General features: G+C 38.7%; 1 protein-coding gene across 5 annotated transcripts in view; it reads right to left on the bottom strand.

The window, feature by feature from the left end:
• LOC124619254 (histone acetyltransferase KAT6A-like) overlaps nucleotides 1-24,835 on the bottom strand; it is a 66,046-nt gene that overhangs the window by 38,890 nt on the left and 2,321 nt on the right. For 4 of the 5 annotated variants that reach the window (XM_047145519.1, XM_047145515.1, XM_047145517.1 and 1 more), the window contains exons 3-5: nucleotides 20,884-21,372; nucleotides 19,696-20,258; nucleotides 10,883-11,446 (exon numbers count right to left, since the gene is read on the bottom strand). In XM_047145519.1, coding sequence (XP_047001475.1) covers nucleotides 10,883-11,446; nucleotides 19,696-20,258; nucleotides 20,884-21,372 — 1,616 coding nt within the window. The remainder of the gene's footprint in view (nucleotides 1-10,882; nucleotides 11,447-19,695; nucleotides 20,259-20,883; nucleotides 21,373-24,835) is intronic. The other variant, XM_047145518.1, reaches the window with a different exon arrangement.

Below are 24,835 nucleotides of genomic sequence, written 5' to 3'. Positions count from 1 at the left end.
CCGCTGTTCTTTATTGCGAAAAAGCGGTTCATGAGATTGATACAAACACCTTTCCTTGCTATCGCCTGAATTAGGAGTCTTATTGCTTGTTTGGTTTAATTAATTAATAGAATATGAAGCAACTGGTATAAAGAATGCTTTTTCCAAACTTTCTATAAAAGAAAGTCTGCTATCAAGACATTGCTTTTGTTCTATTACTTTATTTATGACTGAACATTTGTAAAACTCAAGACACTCGTCCATGCTCAGCATTGCAGTCAAGATCTCGCAACGTCGTTCTCTGTTCATTGGCTGACTGTTTTGTGACGTCAGATGCGCAGAACGAACCTAAACTCGGCCGCCAACATAAATGACGCACGCTTTAGTTAGCCCTGACAGATAGAAGAAAGAGAGAAGACCCAACGAAGAATGACATGTTTCTTCACAAGATCTTTTACACCACACGAGAGTGTTTCAGAGATGTTCAATAAATTCCAGTGGAAATGCTACAAGAGAGGTAATGTACATCACGAGGGATTTGCTATCGACATTCTGAGATAGCTCTTTCCCAGAAGAGTTGGACAAGTTATACTTGCTCCCTTGTGCATCTCGCGAAATGACGACAGAAATTAAAGTTAATACATAACCTTACTGACAATCATTCTTCCCATCCGCCATTCACCAGTGGAAAAGGGAATGGAGAATCAGTGATACCAGAAGCACCCTACACCAATAGATGTCTTGTGAAGTATGATGCAGATGTAGTTTGGGTGCTTTCTACTCACATGGCATTATTTAAGAGACTACCTGTCCACCAAGAGATGTTCTTCATGTACCTCACAAGATAAAGTTTAAGAATTGTCACTGGGTGCCCAAAAGTGAACTGCAGAGAGTATGGTTTTCAGTTTGCAATGTCTTTTGAAGCAATCCTGCTGCCATTATTTTGAGCTTAGAAGTAAGCATTATAAACAACGGGATTTCAACACATTAATCAAAATACAATTGAATGCAGCAAAGTAACACAATCCTCATGCTTCTCGAAGAATTCCGCAAAGACTGTACACTTTACACACATGGTTGGGTACTGTAATATTTACACTTTCACCCAAATCGTTGTAGATGTCACACTTTCACTCTTGGAGATGTGAATACACTTTCAAGATTGTCATTTTGCAACAAATCATAAATGTGTGTAGCTGTAGGTCTACAATATCTAAATAATTCTATACGAAAGCAAATAACCATGGCATCTTTCAGCGAAATAAAATCCGTAATTGTTATGAAAGCAGATGTAATTTAAGGAAAGAAAAGGATTACCTGTTTACCAATCACTAGACAGGGATGATCAAAAAAATTATTTTCGAAATAACTCTCAAATACCCATTTTAATTTCATTCTCTCTTACACACAAGACTTTCAGTTTATGTAAATGAAGCAAAAGGTAATTGCATCTTGATGACAGCACTTTAATTGTTGTTTGTAATCTCAAGAGGGGCTTCCCTGGGCACAGATTCAGGTATGACAGACAGTATACTCATTGTAGATGTAAATCTCTTACTTGAGACAGCCAAGTCTTTGAAGGTGCTGTGTTACTATGACCAAGTTAATTCCTTCTTGTCTTTGATTTTTTTAGTGAAACCTAATGTAACCAAAAGAGTGATGTAATATACGTTGTCCCAAGGTTATGTGAGCAACAAAGTGAACACAGGTGTTATATTCCCTTAAGGTGGAAATTTTCTGGACATTTACAAGGGTTTAAAATTAATTTCTGCACAGAAACTTCTTTTAACTATACACTTCCAATTACTACAGTACTCAAAATGAAACGTAATAGCTTACTTTCAATGCATTAGCAGCATGGATGTAGTTTTAGATTTTGTATTTACCCATATTTTTCAATAATTTAGCTTCAAAATATTGTACATAGCATCTACGAAGTCATTTTCCATGTGTTCTAGCAGTTAAGTAGGTGCAATATGCACAATTTTTAGCATTTTTCGAAAACTTCAGCACCTCAGCTAGATTTCAGACACATGCTTATTTTTAAGCTTGTGCACACATTAACTTTTCATTTCAAATGATAACTGGAAAACTTCCAGAACTGCACAATCAGAAATATATTCCTACAAACGTAAACTTCCAGAATATGTTCACACAGAGATAGATACATGTAATTTCAAAACTACTCACTGCAGGAAACTAGTGCCACCTAGTTGTTTTATTGTGAAATGAATTCACCTATACCCACAAGCTTTTAAACATCTATTCCAGAAATGGACAATGAAGTGAAACTGACAAACATGAAACTGCGGGCGGAAAATCCCAGAAACCATATATATATATATATATATATATATATATATATATATATATATATATATATATATATAAATAAACAAAAAGGGGGGGGGGAGTACACAGTATGGTGGGAGGACATAATGTACAATAACAGCTGACAAAAATTGTGAATTATTATGTTTATTATGCCATGTAATAATTGCTGAAACTTTCTCATTATGAAACATATGATTAAGTGTGTAGGAACCCCAAGGAAAATTGTATACTCCATATTCTCAAGTTTTTAACACAGTAAGAATACTTCAAAAAGAAAACTGATATATGTCTGTCTAATACAATCATGACAAGCAGTTAAAAATACTGTACACATTTTTTCAAATGTTTATTTTTCTTTATCATAATAAGCATTTATTAACAGTTATTACTAGCTACCTTAAACTGTACAATTTGAGTAAATACAGGATGCAACAAGATGTATTCCATAACAAACATGATTATTATTAAGATAATGGGCTGCATGAGGGAATGGCAAGTGTGTCAACACAAGAATCAATACCGATTTACTATTCACACAATGGGAATGCATTTCTATAAGCATTCTAGGAATGATATACCAAGGATAAACAAGAACGGTGGAGGAAGCAAATATGAGAAAGAAACACAAATTGAAACAAAAATGGTTCAAATGGCTCTAAGCACTATGGGACTTAACCAAACTGAAACCTAATGACAATGTCACTCCTCACACTGACATGATATGCACATTACAATTACACTACCAAAAGCTCCAAATAAAATGTGACAATGTTATGAACTTCACAGCAGAGAAATGTGCTACTACTTACAGGAAGCTGCAAACGAAAATGACTCTTTGATGTTTTTACTTAAAACACTGTTGAATGATTTGTCTACACACAATAGTATAACAAATGGACACAAAATTATGGCCATACTGAAAAGTACTTGGAAGAACTGAAGAAAGAAAAATGACTAAGTAAATGACAGCCACGCATGCATATCTGAATTATAAGAGACAATAAACAAGACAAATACGTCATTGTCATGCTATGGTGTTAATAATGAAAAATCCACAAACTTTCTAAAATCCAATACTTCTAAAACTAATTAAAGCCAATAAATGATCTGTCAGTTCAGCTATTATTGTACGATCTACTTGCTGTTTTCAGAACTGAGCAGCACTGTCTGTCATACCTTTTCTGAAAGTATCTTGGCAAAGTGAAGTGCGAAGATACAAAGCACTTAGCCATCAAGTGAAAAATCTTCAATGTGCTGTAATAAAGTAGTTTGATCAGGTATGGAAACAAGTGATAGTACTGAGAAAGTCAGTAACAATGCTGATACGTATTTGTCGGCTCTCTGAAATGAGGATTGTGGCCAAAAAAATGAGAAAAGTGTTTAATAATCTAGTACACAATCCAGTGAGACAGCACAAAACATTTGCAGGCAAACATTATACCACAAAATGCTTCGAACTAAGTAGATACACAATGATGGACCAATTAATAACACTCAGCAATTGATTCCAATAATGGTACTGTTTCTGCCACACTGAAATTAACTGTCATACATTTTGAGTCCATGACAAACATGACACTTGTTTTATTAAGTATATCTCTTACCGCTAAATAACACTGGAGTGTGTGGTACCTGTCAAGAAGTTTTTGAGTTCAAGAGGACAAGTCATAGGAAAGTATTTGGCACGTACGTGAGAGATTGTACAGACTGTAACAGTTTCTACAGGCAATGGAAATACTCTGAAGATGGCTGCAACGATCATGATAATTTTTCACGTTCTGAATGGGCAGGCAGTTCTGATGACCAACAATTCCATCTCTGAGCTATGGCAGAGTACTCGAGCATACTGTATGATACACAAACTTTGTGGAAAAGTGTGAGCTTTCTGAGCCAGTGGTTCCACCCTCTGGCAGAAGGTTCAAATGGAGAGGAAGAAGGATGAAGGTGAAGAGTTCACGAACTTTACAAAATGGGAAGAGATATGGGAAAGTCCCATAGAATCCTGGGAGTCAGGGAGACTTACTGGACAATATAAGATGGTAACACTTGCTATTGGTACCAATACCACACGAAATATGAAGGTTAAGAACTGAAAGGTGGAAGGTAGCATAATATGCAAGACGGAAAAAACATTGTGAACAGTCAATAACAGCACAAAGCAAAGTGCAAAATATATATATATATATATATATATATATATATATATATATATATATATATATATATATATATATATCTAAAAAGAAAGATGATGAAACTTACCAAACAAAAGCGCTGGCAGGTCGATAGACACACAAACAAACACAAACATACACACAAAATTCTAGCTTTCGCAACCAATGGTTGCCTCGTCAGGAAAGAGGGAAGGAGAAGGAAAGACAAAAGGATATGGGTTTTAAGGGAGAGGGTAAGGAGTCATTCCAATCCCGGGAGCGGAAAGACTTACCTTAGGGGGAAAAAAAGGACAGGTATACACTCGCACACACACACATATCCATCCACACATACACAGACACAAGCAGACATTTTCATATATATTCATATATATATATATATATATATATACACACACACACACACACACACACACACACACACACACACACACACACACAACAAGGGGGTGGGCGAGAGGGACACAGTTCAGATAATAAACACTAAAAACATCAATAAATATATAAAGGAGGTAGAAAAAGGAATAATTGTGAAAAGGAATGCTGAGACGAGAGAAATTAATGCAAGTTCAGGGCAGGAATGTGGTGGGAACCGAGTACATATTGCAAAACCAGTTCCCACCAGTTACGACGGTAGCAGTACAGAGAATGCAGATGGGATGTGTGGTGAAACAGGAACAGAGTTCATGACTGTCATATTGTAGTGTGTGCCCTGCAACAGGATACTGTGTTCTGTCACCATACACTCTGTGTCTGCACTCATTCATTCTTACTGGTTGTATACAGTAACAAGGGAGGGGGAATCCAGACTTTTCCCACCTATCCTGGTTATAAACACACTTTTTCTCGAGTGGAAGTACACTATAACCCTGGTGAAACTACTTTATGCCAAGTTAACTGACAACATAGTTTCCATCGGAGCTGTAAAACTTCTCAATCCTTTGAATGGTGAAGGTTTTATACACAGGCATACAACTTCCTGCACTTTAAGACACGAAATGCAGCGAAAGAGAAATCGAGTTTGCGGGGCAACACTTAATTTTTTGTTATTCCTAATCTCATACCCCCCCCCCCCCCCCCGAACCATGGACCTCGCCGTTAGGCGGGAGGCTTGCATGCGTCAGCAATACAGATAGCCGTACAATAGGTGCAACCACAATGGTGGGGTATCTGTTGAGAGGCCAGACAAATGAGTGGTTCCTGAAGAGGGGCAGCAGCCTTTTCAGCAGCTGCAGGGGCTGATCTGGCCCTGCTGTGATTATACTGTGAACAGCTGAAAGCAAGGGGAAACTACAGCCTGAGGGCAGGTAGCTTTACTGTATGGATAAATCATGATGGCGTCCTCTTGGGTAAAATATTCCGGAAGTAAAGTAGTCCCCCATTCGGATCTTCAGGCAGGGACTACTCAGGAGGATGTTGTTATCAGGAGAAACCAAACTGGCGTTCTAAGGATTGGAGTGTGGAATGTCAGATCCCTTAATTGGGCAGGCAGGTTAGAAAATTTAAAAATGGAAATGGATGTGTTAAAGTTAAATATAGTGGGAATTCGTGAAGTTCGGTGGCAGAAGGAACAAGGTCAGGTGAATACAGGATTATAAAAACAAAATCAAATAGGGGTAATGCAGGAGTAGGTTTAATAATGAATTTTAAAAACAGTAGGAGAGCGGGTCAGCTACCATGAACAGCATAGTCAACGCATTATTGTTGGCAAGATAGCCACGACGCCCATGTCTACCACATTAGTACAAGGTTTATATGCCAACTAGCTCCGCAAACGAAGAAGAGATTGAAGAAATGTATGATGAGATAAAAGAAATTATTAGTTCTAAGTTTCATTTTTCTCATAATTTATTTTCTTTAAGTATACTTTCTTTTGTTAGATTACAAATAGTGAAGGGAGATGAAAATTTAATAGTCATGGGGGACTGGAATTCGACAGTAGGAAAAGGAGAAAGAAAAGTAGTAGGTGAATATGGAATGCGCATAAAGAATGAAAGAGGAAGCCGCCTGGTAGAATTTTGCACATTGAATAACTTAATCATAGTTAACACTTGGTTTAAGAATCATGAAAGAAGGCTGTATACATGGAAGAGGGCTGGGGACACTGGAAGGTTCCAGATACATTATATAGTGGTAAGACAGAAATTTAGTTATCAGGTTTTTAATTGTAAGACATTTCCAGGGGCAGATGTGGACCCTGACCACAATTTATTGGTTATGAACTGTAGACTAAGACTGAAGAAACTGCAAAAAAGTGGGAATTTAAGGAGATGGGACCTGGATAAACTGAAACAATCAGAGGCTGTACAAGGTTTCAGGGAGAGCATTATGGAACGATTGACAAGAACAGGGGAAAGAAATACAGTAGAAGAAGAATGTGTAGCTTTGAGAGATGAAATAGCGAAGGCAGCAGAGGACCAAGTAGGTAAAAAGACGAGGACTAGTAAAAATCTTTGGGTAACAGAAGAGATATTGACTTTAATTGATGAATGGAGAAAATACAAAAATGTAGTCAATGAAGCAAGCAAGAAGGAATACAAGCGTCTCAAAAATGAGATCAACAGGAAGTGCAAAATGGCTAAGCAGGGATGGCTAGAGGACAAATGTAAGGATGTAGAGGCATATATCACTAGGGGTAAGATAGATACTGCCTACAGGAAAATTAAGGAGACCTTTGGAGGAAAGAGAACTATCTGTATGAATATGAAGAGCTCAGATGGAAACCCAGTTCTAAGCAAAGAAGTGAAAGCAGAAAGGTGGAAGGAGTATGTACAGGGTCTATACAAGGGTGACGTACTTGAGGGCAATATTATGGAAATGCGAGAGGATGTAGCTGAAGACGAAGCAGGAGATATGATACTGCACGTAGAATTTGACAGAGCACTGAAAGTAGGAAACAAGGCCACAGGAGTAGACAACATTCCATTAGAACTATTGATAGCCTTGGGAGAGCCAGCAATGACAAAACTCTGCCATCTGGTGAGCAAGATGTATGAGACAGGTGAAATACCCTCAGATTTCAAGAAGAATATAATTCCAATCCCAAAGAAAGAAGGTGTTAACAGAGGTGAAAATTACCAAATTATCAGTTAAATAAGTCACAGCTGCAAAATACTAACTGAAATTCTTTACAGACGAATGGAAAAACATGTTTAAGGCAACCTTGGGGAAGATCAGTTTGGATTATGTAAAATTGTTGGAACATGTGAGCCAATACTGACCCAACAAATAAATTATCTCAGAAGATAAATTAAAGAAAGACAAAAAGTAGTTTACGAAGAGGCAAACTTACGTTTTTAGCATTTGCAGACTTACAGAAAGCTTTTGACAATGTTGAATGGAATATTCTCCTTCAAATTCTGAAGTTGGCAGGGGTAAAATACAGTGAGTAAAAGGCTATTTACAATTTGTACGGAAACCAGAGGGCAGTTAAAAGAGTTGAGGGGCATGAAAGGGAAGCAGTGGTTGGGAAGGGAATGTGACAGGGTTGAAGTCTATCTGCAATGTTATTCAATTTGTATATTGAGCAAGCAGTAAAGGAAACAAAAGAAAAATCTGGTGTAGGAATTAAAATCTATGGAGAAGAAATAAAAATTTTGAGGTTTTCTGATGACATTGTAATTCTGTCGGAGGCAGAAAAGGACCTGGAAGAGGATTTGAACGGAATGGACAGTGTCTTGAAAGGAGGATATGGAATGAACATCAACAAAAGCAAACCAAGGATCGTGGAATGAAGTGAAATTAAATCAGGTGATGCTGAGGGAATTAGATTAGGAAATGAGACACTGAAAGTAGTAAATGAGTTTATGAGTTTTGCTGTTAGGGGAGCAAAATAACTGATGATGGTTGAAGTAGAGGATATAAAATGTAAACTGACAATGGCAAGGAAAGCGTTTCTGAAGAAGACAATTTGTTAACACTGAGTATAGATTTAAGTGTCAGGTAGTGTTTTGTAAAAGTACGAGGTCTCCTATTTTTCTGTAAGTCCAAAACTCTGTGTGGCATTTGGTCACACTGTTATGAAAAGTGCTTCACGTGCTGTGTGACACGTTGTCTTGGCTTGGTAGCTTGAACGAAAAGGGCACTGCGCCGACTGAAATCCATCGCCAATTGACGGAAATGTATGGTGATTCATGCATGGATGTCAAAAATGTTCCTAGGTGGTGTAGAGAGTTTGCAGCTGGTTGGACCAAAAATCACAGTGAACAAAGGAGCGGAAGAATGTCAATTTCTAGGAGACAGTGTTGAAGGCTGAGCAAAGCATGCGTGAAGATCGGCGGATCACCCTGGATGATCTCTGCACATTGGTTCCTGAGGTTTCCCGAAGCACCACTCACAGAATTTTAACGGAAACATTGAACTACCAGAAGGTGTGCGCAAGATGGGTGCCACGGATGCTGAATGAAGACCACAAGCGGCAACGAGATGATGTTTCCCGTGCATTTCTACACTGCCTTGCAGCAGAACAGGACAACTTTCTGGACTCAATTGTCACGGATGACGAAACCTGGGCATACTACTTTACATCTGAAACCAAGCAACAATCACACCAGTGGCGGCATCCTTCTTCACCAAAGCTGCGGAAAATCAAACAAACACAGTCTGCTGGTAAAGTCATGACAACCGCTTTTTGGGATTGGAAAGGGGTATTGTTGGTCAACTTTATGCCCACTGGAACCACAATTAATGCTGACAGGTACTGTGAGACTCTGAAAAAACTCAAACGGGCAATTCAGAACGGGAGAAGAGGAACGTTGAGCAAGGGCGTACACATTCTTCATGACAACGCTTGCCCACACATCGCTTGGCAAACTGCTGCTCTTCTGCAACAGTTTCAGTGGAACATAATCACCCACCCACCCTATAGTCCTGACTTGGCGCCCAGTGACTATCACCTGTTCCCTAAGTTAAAAGAAAGCAATTCAGCTCCGATGACGAGGTGAAAGAAAGAAGAGGTTCATAACTTTCTGAATAGCATGGTGGCGAGCTGGTATGACATGGGCATACAAAAACTACCACAGCGTCTACAAAAATGCAACGACAGAAATGGTGACTATGCTGCAAAATAGCTAAATGTTCAAGCTGTAAATTGATGTAAACCATTGTAGAAAAAAACAGGTCTATGTACTTATAAAAAATATAGGAGACCTTACTTTTGGGATTACCCTCGTATTTTTATGGAGTGTAGCCATGTATGGAAGTGAAACATGGATGATAAATAAATAAGAAGAGAATAGAAGCTTTCAAAATGTGGTGGTACAGAAGAATGCTGAAGATTAGATAGGATAAAGTAGCATAGATAGCTGCATCAAACCAGTCTCTGGACTGATAGCAACAACGACAACAACAATAATCTCTGGCAATGCTGAGATAAGCGCCACATTGGGCCATTGATTCTGCTACTGACTTTCCCGAGAACAATATATACGTTTGGAAAACTACTGTTGCCACTAATATTTCTTGTGTTTGTTTTATGCCACCCAAAGTGAACACTACTGTGAATAATTACCTTCACCATACACCATGAATCACATGCTTCAAAATTATGCTACTGGCTGGAGGGTTATCTGGTACACTCCCCCCTACCACTGCACACCATCCCATCTCCCACATTCTTATGTGCACACCACTATTGTGCTGGTGTGGCAGAAGAACATAATGCATGAAGTCTGAAAGCAGCCTACATCCAGCAATGGCTGTCAAAAGTAAATTATGATGATTACAGTTTTTAATCTTCATCATTTATTCATTCAAGACCCATTATTATGGGACATTCATCTGTTTGCTCAAATTGACCAATTCTGAATGATCAATATTTCAGTTCTGATGTTCACTCTGAACTGAAACATTGTCTTTGAACAAGTTATATGAAAGCTGCAGCATTATGGGAAAGATGTGCTACTTTACTCTAAGGGACAGATACATTACTTTGTTCTAAGGGAAAGATGCATTACTTTGCTCACCTGTTGAATTATCTCAAAAAGATTTGTATAACTTACTTTGACAAAACTAGTAAAATTTTTTGCTGTGTGTTACTGATTAATGCAATCGCATATTTATACTTCATCTGTTGAGCGAAACCTAAGACTACAATGCGCTACTCTACAGACACTGTCAGCAGACGATTCTTCCAACACGGAACTGGAGAGATCTTGTCAGGACAATCAGTACTATAAATTCCACAAGTCTTTTCAAACTTTGCAGGTTCTTCCCACTAATTAAATGAAGATAATAATTTCTTGAAATTCTTTAACATTGCAACGCATTTCTGCTGATTTGCAATTTGAGAGGATGTAACTGATGAACAGTTATCATTAACATCAGAATAAAGTTATCACAGCCCATAATGTTGTTACACATATACCATTGTATCATAAATGTACAGAGCCTGATACCTGTTGTTGTGAAGCAGGCAGAAGCTGTGGTGGCTGAGACATGGAGACTGGTGCAGGAAGACGCTGAACTGGCTGGGAGAGCTGCTCCACCGGCACAGCGTGAATGTACTGTGGTGGCGGAGGTGGAGGCGGAGGACCCCCGTGGCAAGCATTCTGATGCGCCAGGAGTTCATCTGCCGTTGCTAGCACCATACCCCCACAATCAGAGTGCGTGCACTTGTAGTGACATGCTCGGGTTCGGTGATCTTCCAAGGCAGAGTGATCGGGTGCACGCTCTCCACAGACATCACAGTAAAATGAGCCAGAAGACACCTGACTACTTCCGTCCCCAAGGCGTTCCAGTGAGATGTATTCTGACCCCAGACCGAGACTTTCCATACTCCCTGCTTCCGAAACAGCCACGGGAACTGCAGTTTTTTCTGCCGGTGGCTGCTCACACATGAAGCCTCGCAGCAAGGGATCGGAGCTGTCACCTCCAGGTGGGACTCCCACCGCATCGGGAGGGGGACCACCCAGGCCCAGGATGGATCCAGCATTCTCGTCACCCTGCAGGTATGGTTGCAGCTGTGAAACGTTTTGTGCAGGTGCTATTAGTAAAATAATAAAGTAAACTGAATTGAAATAGGCATAACCACAGTCACGTATGTCACTGAGTGCCATGCACAAGAAAATGATGAAGCAAATTGCAAAGTAAAGTTGTAACCATAAACATAAAACTAGCAAAATCTCAGTACTGATTAAAAAAATTGAATCTGGTGTTGCAATGAAGCTAATAAATGTCAAACACAAAACAAATAAACAAAAATACACAAGAGTGATATGATCACAAAACATCACTATGTGTTTTCAAAAACAGAAAAGTACAGTATAACCCCAGTTTCATAACATTAACACTTTTCAATTTCCCATAACACAGCTACTGATTTAAGGTGAGCTCATTTTCATATAAATTTAATGAGGTCACATCCCAAAGAAAATCCGAGTCCATGGCATGTTATTTGCATGACACAACAAGTATACGGATCGGTGGTACGGAAAGGACCAAGGATCTAAAAGCATTAAGTTCAATTTCAGTCGGTCCTACGATTTGTACATCTTTTTTAATGCCTTTCACCCCTGAAAATGTTAATTAACTTGAAAAGTTGTATGATGTGTCGTGGTTTGGAACCTACATTTAACTGTAAGTTCTCCTATTGGCTACTTAAGTTAGGTCAAAGGTTGGAGTAAGGTAATGGCACACCACCTCCAAAAGGACTATGCCTAACAAAGCAGTGTGGTGCTCAAGCCAACCTTCAGGTTAATAACAGCTTTAGTTATGACAATATCCTGTTGAATAGCTACCAGTAAATCTAATCATCCAAATGACACAATTACAACTGCAAGCAAAAGACAAGACTGGCATAAACACAACTGATAAACAATCAGGACTGCAGCCTGAAGCTTCACACACTACTAAAATCAAGAAGGTTTGGTGAAAACTAGTTTCAGAACATCTGAACCGCCACAAATTCAAACAAGCTGGGACTAATCCTGGATTCTGTATAGATAGTCATTTAGCTTTAACCACCCACAGAAAACTTTGATATTAATGTATAGTGTCCAAACATTTGGAACACTGCTTGCCCAATCAATACTTGCTGCACCCCTGACTATAGCAATGAAGTCAAAAACCAGATCAAATACTTGTGTTTGCTGGGAGTGTGCCAAAGGGGAAGTGTGTCAAAATGAAACTGACTACAGGTATCCTGGTTGTGACAACTTTCTTTTACAGCTGGATATCATACTGTAGAAAGTTATAATGTGTATCACTAGCCCATTGCACGCAAGTTTTCCATAATGCTCTGTTTAATTTCAGAAGTGATAAAAAAAGATTAAAATCACAGTACAAACAGGTCTGGTGTATAAGGATGGCGGTCGAGTGGAGTCAAACCCATTTAACATAAAATTTTCCAGATGCAGATCAGCATCACATGCTAAAATAACTGTCACTACATACACTGCATATTGTATGTACCGGCAGTCCATCGATAGGGTTGCATTTGTTTCTTTAGCGGCAAGCAGTCACAGTTGCCTCAAAAAGGCAGTGCGTATAGAATGTTGGAAGCAGGACTGCTCATTGGAGTATGGAGTGTAACATGAAGCTAGAAAACAATTTGGGGATTCATGCATGTGTGTGCTGGGCTATAGTACAGATGACAATTTAGTGCACAAATTAAGCCAAACTGTATGTGCTATAAACTTATATTCATACACATTTGCTGAACAATGTTGACCAAACCAAGAAAGCTGTAATTATGCTTACAAACAGACAGCCAGTCAATTGAAGTGAAAGTAACACCAATTTATGTACGAAAATAATCTGTGCAGCCCTGAAAAAGAACTGTTTTTGAATAGATCTGAATTTTTCCAAAATTTTGTTGTCTTTATAGGTATGGCAACAATTTATTCCGTCTGTGTCTAACTACACTCTGTGTTGAAACATTTCCATGTATCTACAACAGTGTCATGGAAGATGCGAGAGACTGTGCTGGAGCTTCTGGTGACAGCACAATCCATTGTCTTAAAGCATAAACTTGCAACCAACAACCATTATTCCAGATAGGCCATGTACAACTGTATGAATAAAACTGGATGTTTTGGAAAATGTAACTGTGGCTGTAAAGCCAGTTTTATTCATCCAGTCACAGTGATTTGTAAGACACTGGTCTACAGGCAAAAAATTTTATGTTAACTGACAGACATACATGATAACAGGTGGTGGTATGATTCAAGGAATTTTCCCCTTCACTGGTTAACATTGCTCAGTGCAGTTCCTTTAATTGAAGGCCTTCATTCCGGTTCTTCAGTGAATAATGAAATGGACACAGTGCCCATAACTTATTCTGGCAAAACAAACAAATTTTACAAAAAGTTTAAAATTGTCTGCCTTCACTGAGACTGAATGGAGTTAATGTGCTTATCAGCAATGCTTGTCCACAGGCAGTGCATTTTCAATGTTTTCAGGCTTTCAAGAACTCGTTATGCTAGGCAAACACACAATGCCATGGATTTAAATATTCAGTCTCCTCAAATTTTCAGCAACTTCATGTTTACACAAATGAGAAATTTGATAGTGAGTTAAGCAAACATTTGAATCAAAAAGTTCCCAGCAATTTCAACAAACTTAGGCTTTGTTTGCCTCCATGTATGCAGCATAATAACCTGTTAAATGTACGTGTGAGTGAGCAATATGAGTGTTTTGATCCACAAAGACAAACTACCCACTATTCTCACTACTTACATCCTCGCTCATGGGGACCAGAAAATGTAGCATCTATTTTTGGCAAAATTCACTTTTTTTTTTTTTTTTTTTTGCTAATTACACACCTATTATTTAATTTACATTTTTTGTCTGTAAATGATTAGACACGTACATTTAACAGGTTATTATGCTGCATACATGGAGGCAAACAAAGCCTAAGTTTGTTGAAATTGCTGGGAACTTTTTGATTCAAATGTTTGCTTTCGGGGGGGGGGGGGGGGGGGGGGGGGTGGAGACTCCTTTTCTTCTCCGAAACGGCCTTTGGTTTCTTCAACTGGTTGTTCTGAAGCTTTCAAAAATGACTGTTCTGTTGAAAAGCAACATTTTCCCACCAGTTAGCTGAATGCGTCTCCGATTTAGGGTGTTTCTGGACATTATTTGTCTTTTCTTGCCCAATTTGATGATTTCAAAATCTGCACACTATTAATTTCAACCTTTCACGGTCATTCAGCGTAGAAGCAGAACTGAACATACAGTAACTCTATTATAACGGTAGGGGAAGAATTTCAGCGTAGTCAAAAATGTTACAGATTTTGCTTTCCAATCGCTATAGCAGCAGGTGGCCCTGAGTGTGAACAAAGTAGAATTCTGACCGCCAGATGTGAGAGGAGTGGTGAGTGGAAACAAGCGCTGTCTCAGGGGACAGCAGCCTACAGCAGAACAGATGATGTTACACTGATCACCAACCTCTTACGGTGTTGTAAGGGTCATAATCTAAATCCGTGATGGACCAGGATTAGTAGCTTCACGTATTTCAAAATAAGAAAAGAGAACAATGAGCAATGCACGACACTAAGCAACTGGGAACAGGTACAGGCCAGACCTCTAGCAGTATTTGACAAAACCACAGTCACCCAATCTTCCATGTTAAAAGTGTCCAATTATACCAGCTTTTGAGCTTTATTTAACAAACGTACACGTTTCTTTGTTATAAAATTCTACATACCACACCTGATTATTATGTACTATGCGGCATCTTAAATAGACCATTCAAGCACTCACAAGTGGCATGGCATCAGATCATTGAGCGTATTGGTATGTCGCCGCATTCATATACTTTTTATTTTGCACAGAGGTTTTTATGCACATTACTTTTTCAAACTGGGCTTTGCCAGATGGTTTACAACACCAGTAACAGATAATTGTTCACATTTTCCATATTTATATGCAGAAAATAAGACTATTTCAAACTATCTATAATAAAATAGTTCATCTAGATACAATGAAGTAGTGTTTATTAAGTAATTTCATGTTTTTCATGTTTTCGTATTTTGAGGCAGAATTCACATCTATTTCGGATTTACCACAAAATGCAAATTTTTCCAGTCCCTACTAATCTGTGCCCCATAGAAGTCACCACCCATTCTCTTCAATGTATTCAAATGCACTTTCATTTTTATTTGATAAACGCTCCTGGTGTGCATTAACAATAACTTGCACAAATATACAGTCCACAAAAATGCTGCACAAATTTTGATACAAACATATAGTAGACTAGGAGCAGCAGCTGCACACACCGAAAACGTGACTGAGTTAAGAGAGGGAGTCAACAGCCCGAAGACGGGTTTGAAGACCACAACGGTTTACTATGTAAATTTTGTCACAAAATGAAGACTATAACAAAATCAAGACAATTTTTGAACTCTGAGCAAAAGCCCAGTGACATATCATGTTGATGATCTTGAAAGAGACCTCAAACATTCTTTGAAGACAAATAAACATCATAATCATGAAAATCTTACTGCAAGTTAACAGAGTACTTTATGACCCTCTCCTATCATTAACTCATGCCTGGCTATCGATATATATACTTATGAAAACTGGACCTACCTCCAAGAGACACACAACGTTAAATGAAAAATACAGAGTCCCTCATTCCTAGTTACAAAGACAGTGGCAGTATTGTCAATATTTGTTTACAGATTGTAAAAACCAATCTCTCCTACGTTACATAAAGAAAATCGAATGGACTCACAGTTAATAATTGTCAAATGCCTGTGGTTTAACTGCAATAAAGATGAACTTTTTTACATCCCCAAAGTTAAGTAGTATGTTTATCGTCATTAGAAAGTGACTATTTCAGTTCTGTGACACAACTCGCGCCTACTCTGTGTTTCACAAAATTAGTAATGTATAATGGAGAGTTACCTACTTCATAATCTTTTATAAAAGGGTTCTGCTACAAATTTGTCCCAGAATGTTTTAAAACAAACAAACAAAAAGCATTGTCAATAACGTAAATGCATTGACAGGATGCGTACACAGACAAGGAAAACAAATTTACGAATAAAAAAACATTTTTCCCACATGAAAATACGATTTTGCACATTATGTAACAATATACTTTCCCTTAGATCTATAAAACATATGAATCTTTTAATTGGTAATAGTTTTCTACACCGGCATAGAGCTTCCTGACACTTTAGGAACAAAAGCCAGCAAATAAAACAACACATTTTGGGAAGATCTTTGATGCGCAGCAACATGTACACTGAATATTTTCATATTACAAAAGTACAAATACAAGTTCCACCAAACACAGCTTGTCAGTTTTCGAAGCACTGAAACTGAGATAGCCATGCGCTTTTGTCAGCCAATCATAGCTCACGTCACATGATCTCACCAGCCAACAGCTGGTATTCACAGCATTAGACATGTGATGTCAGACACAGCAACATCATTGTGTTAAGTAGTGCAATCACACAACAGGGAAAGTTAATGGTTTAAATTAATTTATGTACAGAATAGCTACAAGAGAAACTAAGTTTTCACATACAGTATCTTGCATGTGTTAGCCTTTAAGATAAATCAAACACAAATATGCCAGTAGAATTATAAATAATTACATAAATGTATGGTCTTCTGGCCCTGAAATTTTTCTATGTGGCTGGTCCTCAGAGTGCCAAACTTTGCACGAGGGTCAAACACACTGTCATTTAAGAAATTCATCGCATGTACCTACATGTAACATAATTATTCTACATGGGTGGTCCTCAAAGGCTTAAATTTTGCATGATAGTCAAATACACTGTGATTCACGAAATTCATCGCACATTCCTGCACATAACATAATTAATCTTGTGCAAAAGGAAATTTACTTAGGAAGTAATGCTTCTCACACCACCATTCACAGTATTTTCCCCACAACCAATTTACATAGTTGTAATGTCACGCTCACTGAAAGCAGTTCCTTTTATGAAGTATTGCACAGTCTTCGTCCTAAAGCCTTTGACATAGTTGCTGTCAGCAGACGCTGGTGTGCACACAGTGTTTTGTTGTTGTAAATGGTGCATTTTCTTTGCACTTTAAATTTTATTTGCTGTAGTATTATCCTGCAGTAAGTGCCTGAAGTAAAATTCTTGTATGAGTGTCAGCTCTTATCAGTTGAAATTACAATTCAAAGAACTCCTCAGGAGCTTCCCACATTTGCCGGCTGCCCCAGGCATGTACACCCTCTCTGATATTCTGTTCATTCATTCATTGAATTTTCATCTAGAAGACCAGTGATGAGTATTTGCTATGACAAAGTATGACACTCTTACAAAACAAAAACCACCATGACAGGTGTAAGAGTACTGTGTCAATGTTCAAAAAACATGATAAAACTCAGATGACGGAGGGGGGAGGGGGGGAGGGGAGAAGGATAAAAGATGGGAAGAGTGAGGGGTTGACAAAATGGATGAACATCCAATTAAAGAAAAAGATCAGTATATCTTTCAACAGCTAGGTTCATTCTTTTGGGTAAGATGGAGACACGGTATTAAAAATGGGAAAAGGAGCAGAATGCTCATAGCCCAAGTTAAGGGAAACCACTGCAGCTAGGGGGAAAAATTAAGGACATAAGTGCCTGTGGGATGTTCCAGTAAGAGGACACAGTTCTAGAAATAGATGATACAGAATCAGTGGCTGTAGAAACATTGCCACTTCTCGACCATATTGTAACTGACCTGCCTGCTTGCTACTTTTCTTGAACTTCTTTTCTTTCCTCAGGAGAATTAAATTTAGATCTGGAACAATGTAATATTCAAAAATTTGAAAGCTTCCTACATTTGATGAATACATCAACTTATTCCTTCCCTTTAGTGTTGTACATAATCTTATTTCCGGAGGTAATGGCTTGATCACCACATCTCTTTATACTACATGTTTAAATTGGAGGCAATAATTCCTCTGGCCTGCTAACTAATTTGTTCGCCAGTTTAAAGGGATAAACAGCTCTGCATGCAAACCAAACTACGGTCACAAAACCTGGGTTTTACTGCAGCATGATAAACCTCATAAAAAAAAGAAAAAAATGAAACCAATTGCATCCAATTAGAAGATCAGAGTAAGTTTTTGGAGCTAGTTATTTCACCTCAATATCTTTGAGTAATAACATGAAGCCCTATAAAATGGTATCAACACTTTAAATCAACAGTGACGAAAGACATTCCGATTTGCTAGAAGGGTTCTGGGCTGTCTCATACCTGCAAAAGCCAGATGAAAAGACTAACACAGCTGGTCATAAAGTACAAGTGCACCATTTTGCCTCCTTATCAACTAAGCATGATACAAATACTCACAGAACTTATGAAAATCTTTGGGAGAAAGGTGATAATGTTCTCCAAGAGATCTTTCATGCAGATGTGAAGAACCAGTATTCAAGGAAAGGAGTGCAGTAATTCTAGTGCTCCAATACCACACCTCACTAAAAGACCAACAACAAATAAGATAACAGGTATTTGTCCTCATACTGAATTATATACCCATGAAGTACCTCCTGCCATACAATGTACAGTGGTTTGTAGGTATTCGTGTAATATAACATTAACAGTTGAAATGTAATGCATTACAATCATACTTCATAGTCCCAATCAAGCAAGTTTTTGCTACATTTCTACAAAACAATATGAAATTTTTAGCTTCTGTAAACAAAATCTCTTGCCAACTAAAAGTTTTCAAACCTCCTACATACTGAGATTTCAAGAAATGGAAGTACTGAGTTATTTGCTATTTCCACATACTAAAACAGGCAATCCATTGGTCAAAGGGATGAACTTCAGTAGGATATTGCAGATTACAGTCAACACATTGGGCCACGGTTGAGAATGATGCTCCACTGCACAAGAAGGCGAAGTGGGACAAAACCAAATCCTTACAGGCTACCCCACAGTATATTGTAGTACCAGAAGTGCCAAAATGACAGTAAATTAATTCAGCTAGTTTAAAGATTTCAAGGTTGGCAAAACATAATAAACAACGTAAAGTGAAAAAGAGAGGATTTTTTTTCCGACCCACAGCCATGTGGTCACGCATGTATAGGAGTGCAGTTTATCAGCTTTACTTTAGTAAGAAATGGCTCAAAAACTACAACTGTCAGCCAATAAAATTTGTAGAAATAAACTAAAAATCCATATTCAAGCAGAAACAAAAGTTTAAAAAAGAGATTGGAAGAAACTTTTGAATAAAAGTACATGCTGACACACAATAACAAAGAGAAAAACACAACTAAATGTAATATTTCGTAATTTACCTGCATCATTCCCTGCTGGCCTTGCTCCGGAAGCATAAGTGGATCCCTCTCTTCCTGTGGCTGTGAATTAGAAGAGAGGCTTTCCATACCAGTGGAGGATACATCTGCCCAAGAAAAATTAGAATTGGTATGGTGACTGTCTTCATTAACAAGGCTTGGTGGGCCTTCTCTACAGTTCGAATTTTCTTCGGAAACAGTGTCACGATGGCTATCACCACTATTTGTTGCGTCACCATCACAATGTTGTGAAAGGTGCTGCTCTCCATCTGGTAAGTTTGGTGAGGTACTAGGAAAATCTGGAGAACATGACTGTGTATGGTCAACCAATGCCCCATTATTTACTTGTACCATATTAGGAGAAAATGATCCTTCTGGTGGTACAAAATCTTCAGTTTCGGCCTCGTTGGACTCTTCGGTAGTGTTCCGTGTGGATGTGTCCTGCGCTGTCCCTCCCTCCTCAGGACTCGCAGTTTCACTGCGAGGCTGTTGTGGTTCTTCTTGTGCCTGTTCAGCTCCTGAGCCTTGCTCAGGAGCAGGCACGTCTTCCCCTGGCCCCTCCACACCTGTGGGTGTTCAAATACTATAAGCTAAATAAAGGAAAATAATATTGTACACGAGCAGTATTCTGTTCATACTACAGCAGTAATAATATAAGCAGTAATTACATTAATAATGATATTCATATGGCAATGTGAGCAGAGGATAAACTTTCAACAATGCATTTGTTGGTAGCAGAAAACAAAATTATTGAACCAGTACACAAAGAACTACACGTACCACTTTTTCATCGTCTCAGAAGAACTTTCAAGAAAGATAATGGCATACATTACCTAAAACCACACTATATTACCGAGCAAGGTGGCACAGCGGTTAGCACACTGGATTCACAATCGGAAGAACAACGGTTCAAACCCACGCCCTGCCATCCTGATTTAGTTTTCCGTGATCTCCCTGAATTGCTTCAGGCAAATGCCAAGGTGGTTCCTTCGAAAGGGCATGGCCAATTTCCTTCCCTAATCCAACGGGACTGATGACCTCGCTGTTTGCCCCCTCCCCCAATGTAATCATACCATATTTCAAAAAGCTATTTCATCAAATTGCATGAAACTTTCCCAAACCTTAACTCACAATTACGCTCTGAGAATGAACAACAAACAGATTTCACATTATACCAGTACCAATATTTACCTGACACTGAATGTTTCTCCACTTCCTGGCTTGAAGGCTCCTGCTCCGTCTTTATGCGCTCAAGTGGACCACCGTTTAAAGCAAAGCATTCACCTGGACCTAAGAGAACTGTCCTTGGGGTGACAACTTCAAATGAACGCTCCTTGTTCCCAGATTCAGCAGAAAGCTTTAATGTAAGTTTAAGTGGAGAGTTCTTGCTTTTGATCTTTGGAACAATGTAGGAGCTGACGCTCTTTACAGCAGCTGGTTTACGTGGCGTGGTGACTGCTTTCCTTGAAACACTCCTCCTAAAATCTGAGCGACCCAGACGCTCTACCACTATAGATGGTGTACTGACATGTCTTAAAAGATGCTGCTCAAACTGGTAACGAGACTTGAAGTCCGTATAATTACATGCACGGCAGTAGAAACGACCAACACACTGTTCTTCTGCAGTATCTTCTCCCTCACTTACTCCACTGTCAGTGAACTGGTCTGAAGCAGCAACATCTGCAAAAAATTATTTTGTTGTTGTTAATAATCAATGAAAATGAGATACTGAACATGTGTAATTACAATTAAAATAAATATTACATTTTATGTTATTTTAAGTATAAAGAAAAATTGTGTGTGTGTGTGTGTGTGTGTGTGTGTGTGTGTGTGTGTGTGTGTGTGTGTGTGCGTGCGCGCGCGCGCATAAACAACTTCAGTCACCTGTTTCATAACTTTTTGACAGTTATTTTGGTTTTTTGGGCACACTGATGCACCAACATAAACAGCATGAACTACATAAAGATAAAAAACTATTTACATAAAACCCAGAACAGCATTCTATACAGTTTAACTTCATTGTGCTTGTATATTAACACAGAAATGTTAAGCAATCATAACGGAAGTACAATGAAACCACTTTGCATTGTTTGACCATTTCACAGAGCATATATATATATATATTTTTCTTTTGTGTGTGTGTGTGTGTGTGTGTGTGTGTGTGTGTGTGTGTGTGTGTGTGTGTGCAGTTCAATCTCCATTAATGCGAGAAGTTCAATCCCCATTACTGTGAGAATTCCTTTCCTAGTTGAGGCAACTGCATGTTTCCACTCATGAGGACAACCAAAATCTTACTATGACAACTTGGAAATGATAGGTTCCTATTCACCACTTAGAAGAAGTGAATTGCAGAGAGGCACAACAAAAAAAAAAAAAAAGACTGCTAAAATATTAGGTTTTCGAATAAAGTCCTTCTTGCAAAATAGAACACACACACGAACACACCCCCCCCCCCTCCACACACACACACACACACACACACACACACACACACACACAAAAACACACAGCCACTGCCTTTGAGTGCTGGCGGCAGTGGCTATGTTTGTCCGAGTTGTAATTTTTTTGTGGTTTTTGTGTGTGTGTGTGTGTGTGTGTGTGTGTGTGTGTGTGTGTGTTTTCTACTTTGGAAGAAAGATTTACTCAAAAGCTTAAAATTTTTGCAATCTTTTTTCACTTTGCCTGCCTGCGACTCAGTGCCTCCTCTATGTGATCAGTAGCAGTCAATCCTTTCCATAGTTTTGTTATTCCATCCAGGACTTTTCATTGTTTGGAAGTTTTATTACAAGCAGAAATAATGGCTCTCTTTTCAAAAGCAAACATAAATCTCTGCAAGAGTATTGCCTGTGGAGATAACTCATTATCTGCACCTGCCAATGAGAGGTAAGTAAATTACAGTTTGTGAGTGGTTTTTCACTGAACTGAATCTCCTCTCCAGAAGACTACTAAAAGCATTAATTGTCAATCCTGTGGCTTCAGATGAAGTCTAATACCCTCCCTGTCTCATCAATCATTTTCACACATATTATGGTGTACTAAGTAATGACACCTACATTTACAACTAGCAGCTTCCACTCTTAAAGGCCTTGCAGAATCACTGAGCTCTGATCAATGACAACAATTCATCAAATGAGAAAAATCCCATTTCAACTTTTTGATGTATGGTTGAGTTTGATGATCTGAAGTTACCAACAATTAACAAGTGCATATTATGCATCAACAGACATTCGCATTGTGGCTTTGGTTACCACTAAGCATAAATCACAAATTCACTTTGTGAAAGTAGGGCATTCTGTGTAACACACTAAATGATTACCCCCGCAGATTGGCATTAAGATTTCATAAGTTCAGATTATCCACAAGGTCTTCCAAGACGACCAAAAAAAAATATTAAATATACTACACAAATAAGCAACACATTAGGCCTACTATGACACACACACACACACACACACACACACACACACACACACACACACACACACACACACACACACAAAATACCACCACACAACATTTTATGTAGGCCTAATGTCAAAGACTGAGCGAGGTGGCGCAGTGGTTAGACACTGGACTCGCATTCGGGAGGATGACGGTTCAATCCCACGTCCGGCCAGCCTGATTTAGGTTTTCCGTGATTTCCCTAAATCACTCCAGGCAAATGCCGGGATGGTTCCTCTGAAAGGGCACGGCCGACTTCCTTCCCCATCCTTCCCTAATCCGATGAGACCGATGACCTCGCTGTCTGGTCTCCTTCCCCCAAACAACCCAACCCCAACCTAATGTCAAGCTCAACAGTAGTGAATTCTTTTGAGGCACTTCCCTGCCTGTTACGATTTTTGATTGTCTTTAACTCTTTTAAAACTGTTTCATTTACAGACACAATCTCCAACTATTCTGTCATAACTCTGCTTTTGATTTAACTTTCACGTTCTCCAGAAGACTGTCAAATTAGCATAACTCTCTTAACGTTGCTGTGCAGAAGCACTACCCGTGATTAGCAAAGCATTTGCATTAGTTACCTAATACCTAATTCAACTGCCGAGCGAGGTGGCGCAGTGGTTAGACACTGGACTCGCATTCGGAAGGATGGCGGTTCAATCCCGCATCCGGCCATCCTGATTTAGGTTTTCCGTGATTTCCCTAAATCACTCCAGGCAAATGCCGGGATGGTTCCTCTGAAAGGGCACGGCCGACTTCCTTCCCCATCCTTCCCTAATCCGATGAGACCGATGACCACGCTGTCTGGTCTCCTTCCCCAAACCAACCAACCAACCTAATTCAACTAAAACCATAACTATGAAACACTACAGAACAAACCGCCTCTTCACCTCTATTTTAAGAAATAATAATTATGGCACACTGTTACAAAATGCTAGCTTCAAAAACATATCACATAAAACTACATGTTGTGATGTGCCAACAAATGAACCCTGCACATAATGTATCTGGGAATTATACTGATTTTTCACTAGCGCACTGTGTACCAGACCTGCTACAGTCTTACCATACCCACCAAGAATTTCTCGCATTTTTTCCTGTTTAAGATTGTACTGAGAACATCAATTATGGCAAATGGTGTACAAGCAATCCTAAATAAGGTCACAACAAAAATTAGCTATAGTCTTGTTGAATGCACCAGCTTGTAACCATCACAATAAGTCTAGCAAATCCAATGAAAAGTGTGGATGACTCAAATACAAAAAGAAATAAGACTCTTCCAATAAAACTTGTAATTTCGTCCCATACAGGTTCAGCATTTTAAGTACTTGAAAAGGAGCGCTACGTGATATTCTCATTTTACTATTTTACACACGCCCAAAAGTTTTACACCTTTTACATTATCTGTTAACAGTTTCCTCTTACCGCCTATACTACATAAACATATTTTTGAAATTATCAAGCCAAATGCATTTCACCTGAACACTTCAGCACTAACAACCAACACTAAACATCAATACTTATTTTCAATGGTGACAGTGCTATTCTCAGCTTAAAAACACTCGCATAAAATGAAAGAACAGCATCCTTCAAACATATTAATGGTAGAACAAAAAGCCAGTCAAGTACCAAATGTTTACTTTTTATTCATTCGATGACAGTTTCGAGCCGAGACTCATTTTCAAATCATCATAAGAAAATT

The sequence above is a fragment of the Schistocerca americana genome, chromosome 6 (assembly GCF_021461395.2).
Source record: "Schistocerca americana isolate TAMUIC-IGC-003095 chromosome 6, iqSchAmer2.1, whole genome shotgun sequence".
NCBI lineage: Eukaryota > Metazoa > Arthropoda > Insecta > Orthoptera > Acrididae > Schistocerca > Schistocerca americana.
Note: the sequence above shows the minus strand (reverse complement) of the source record. Positions and strands in the feature narration are given on the sequence as shown.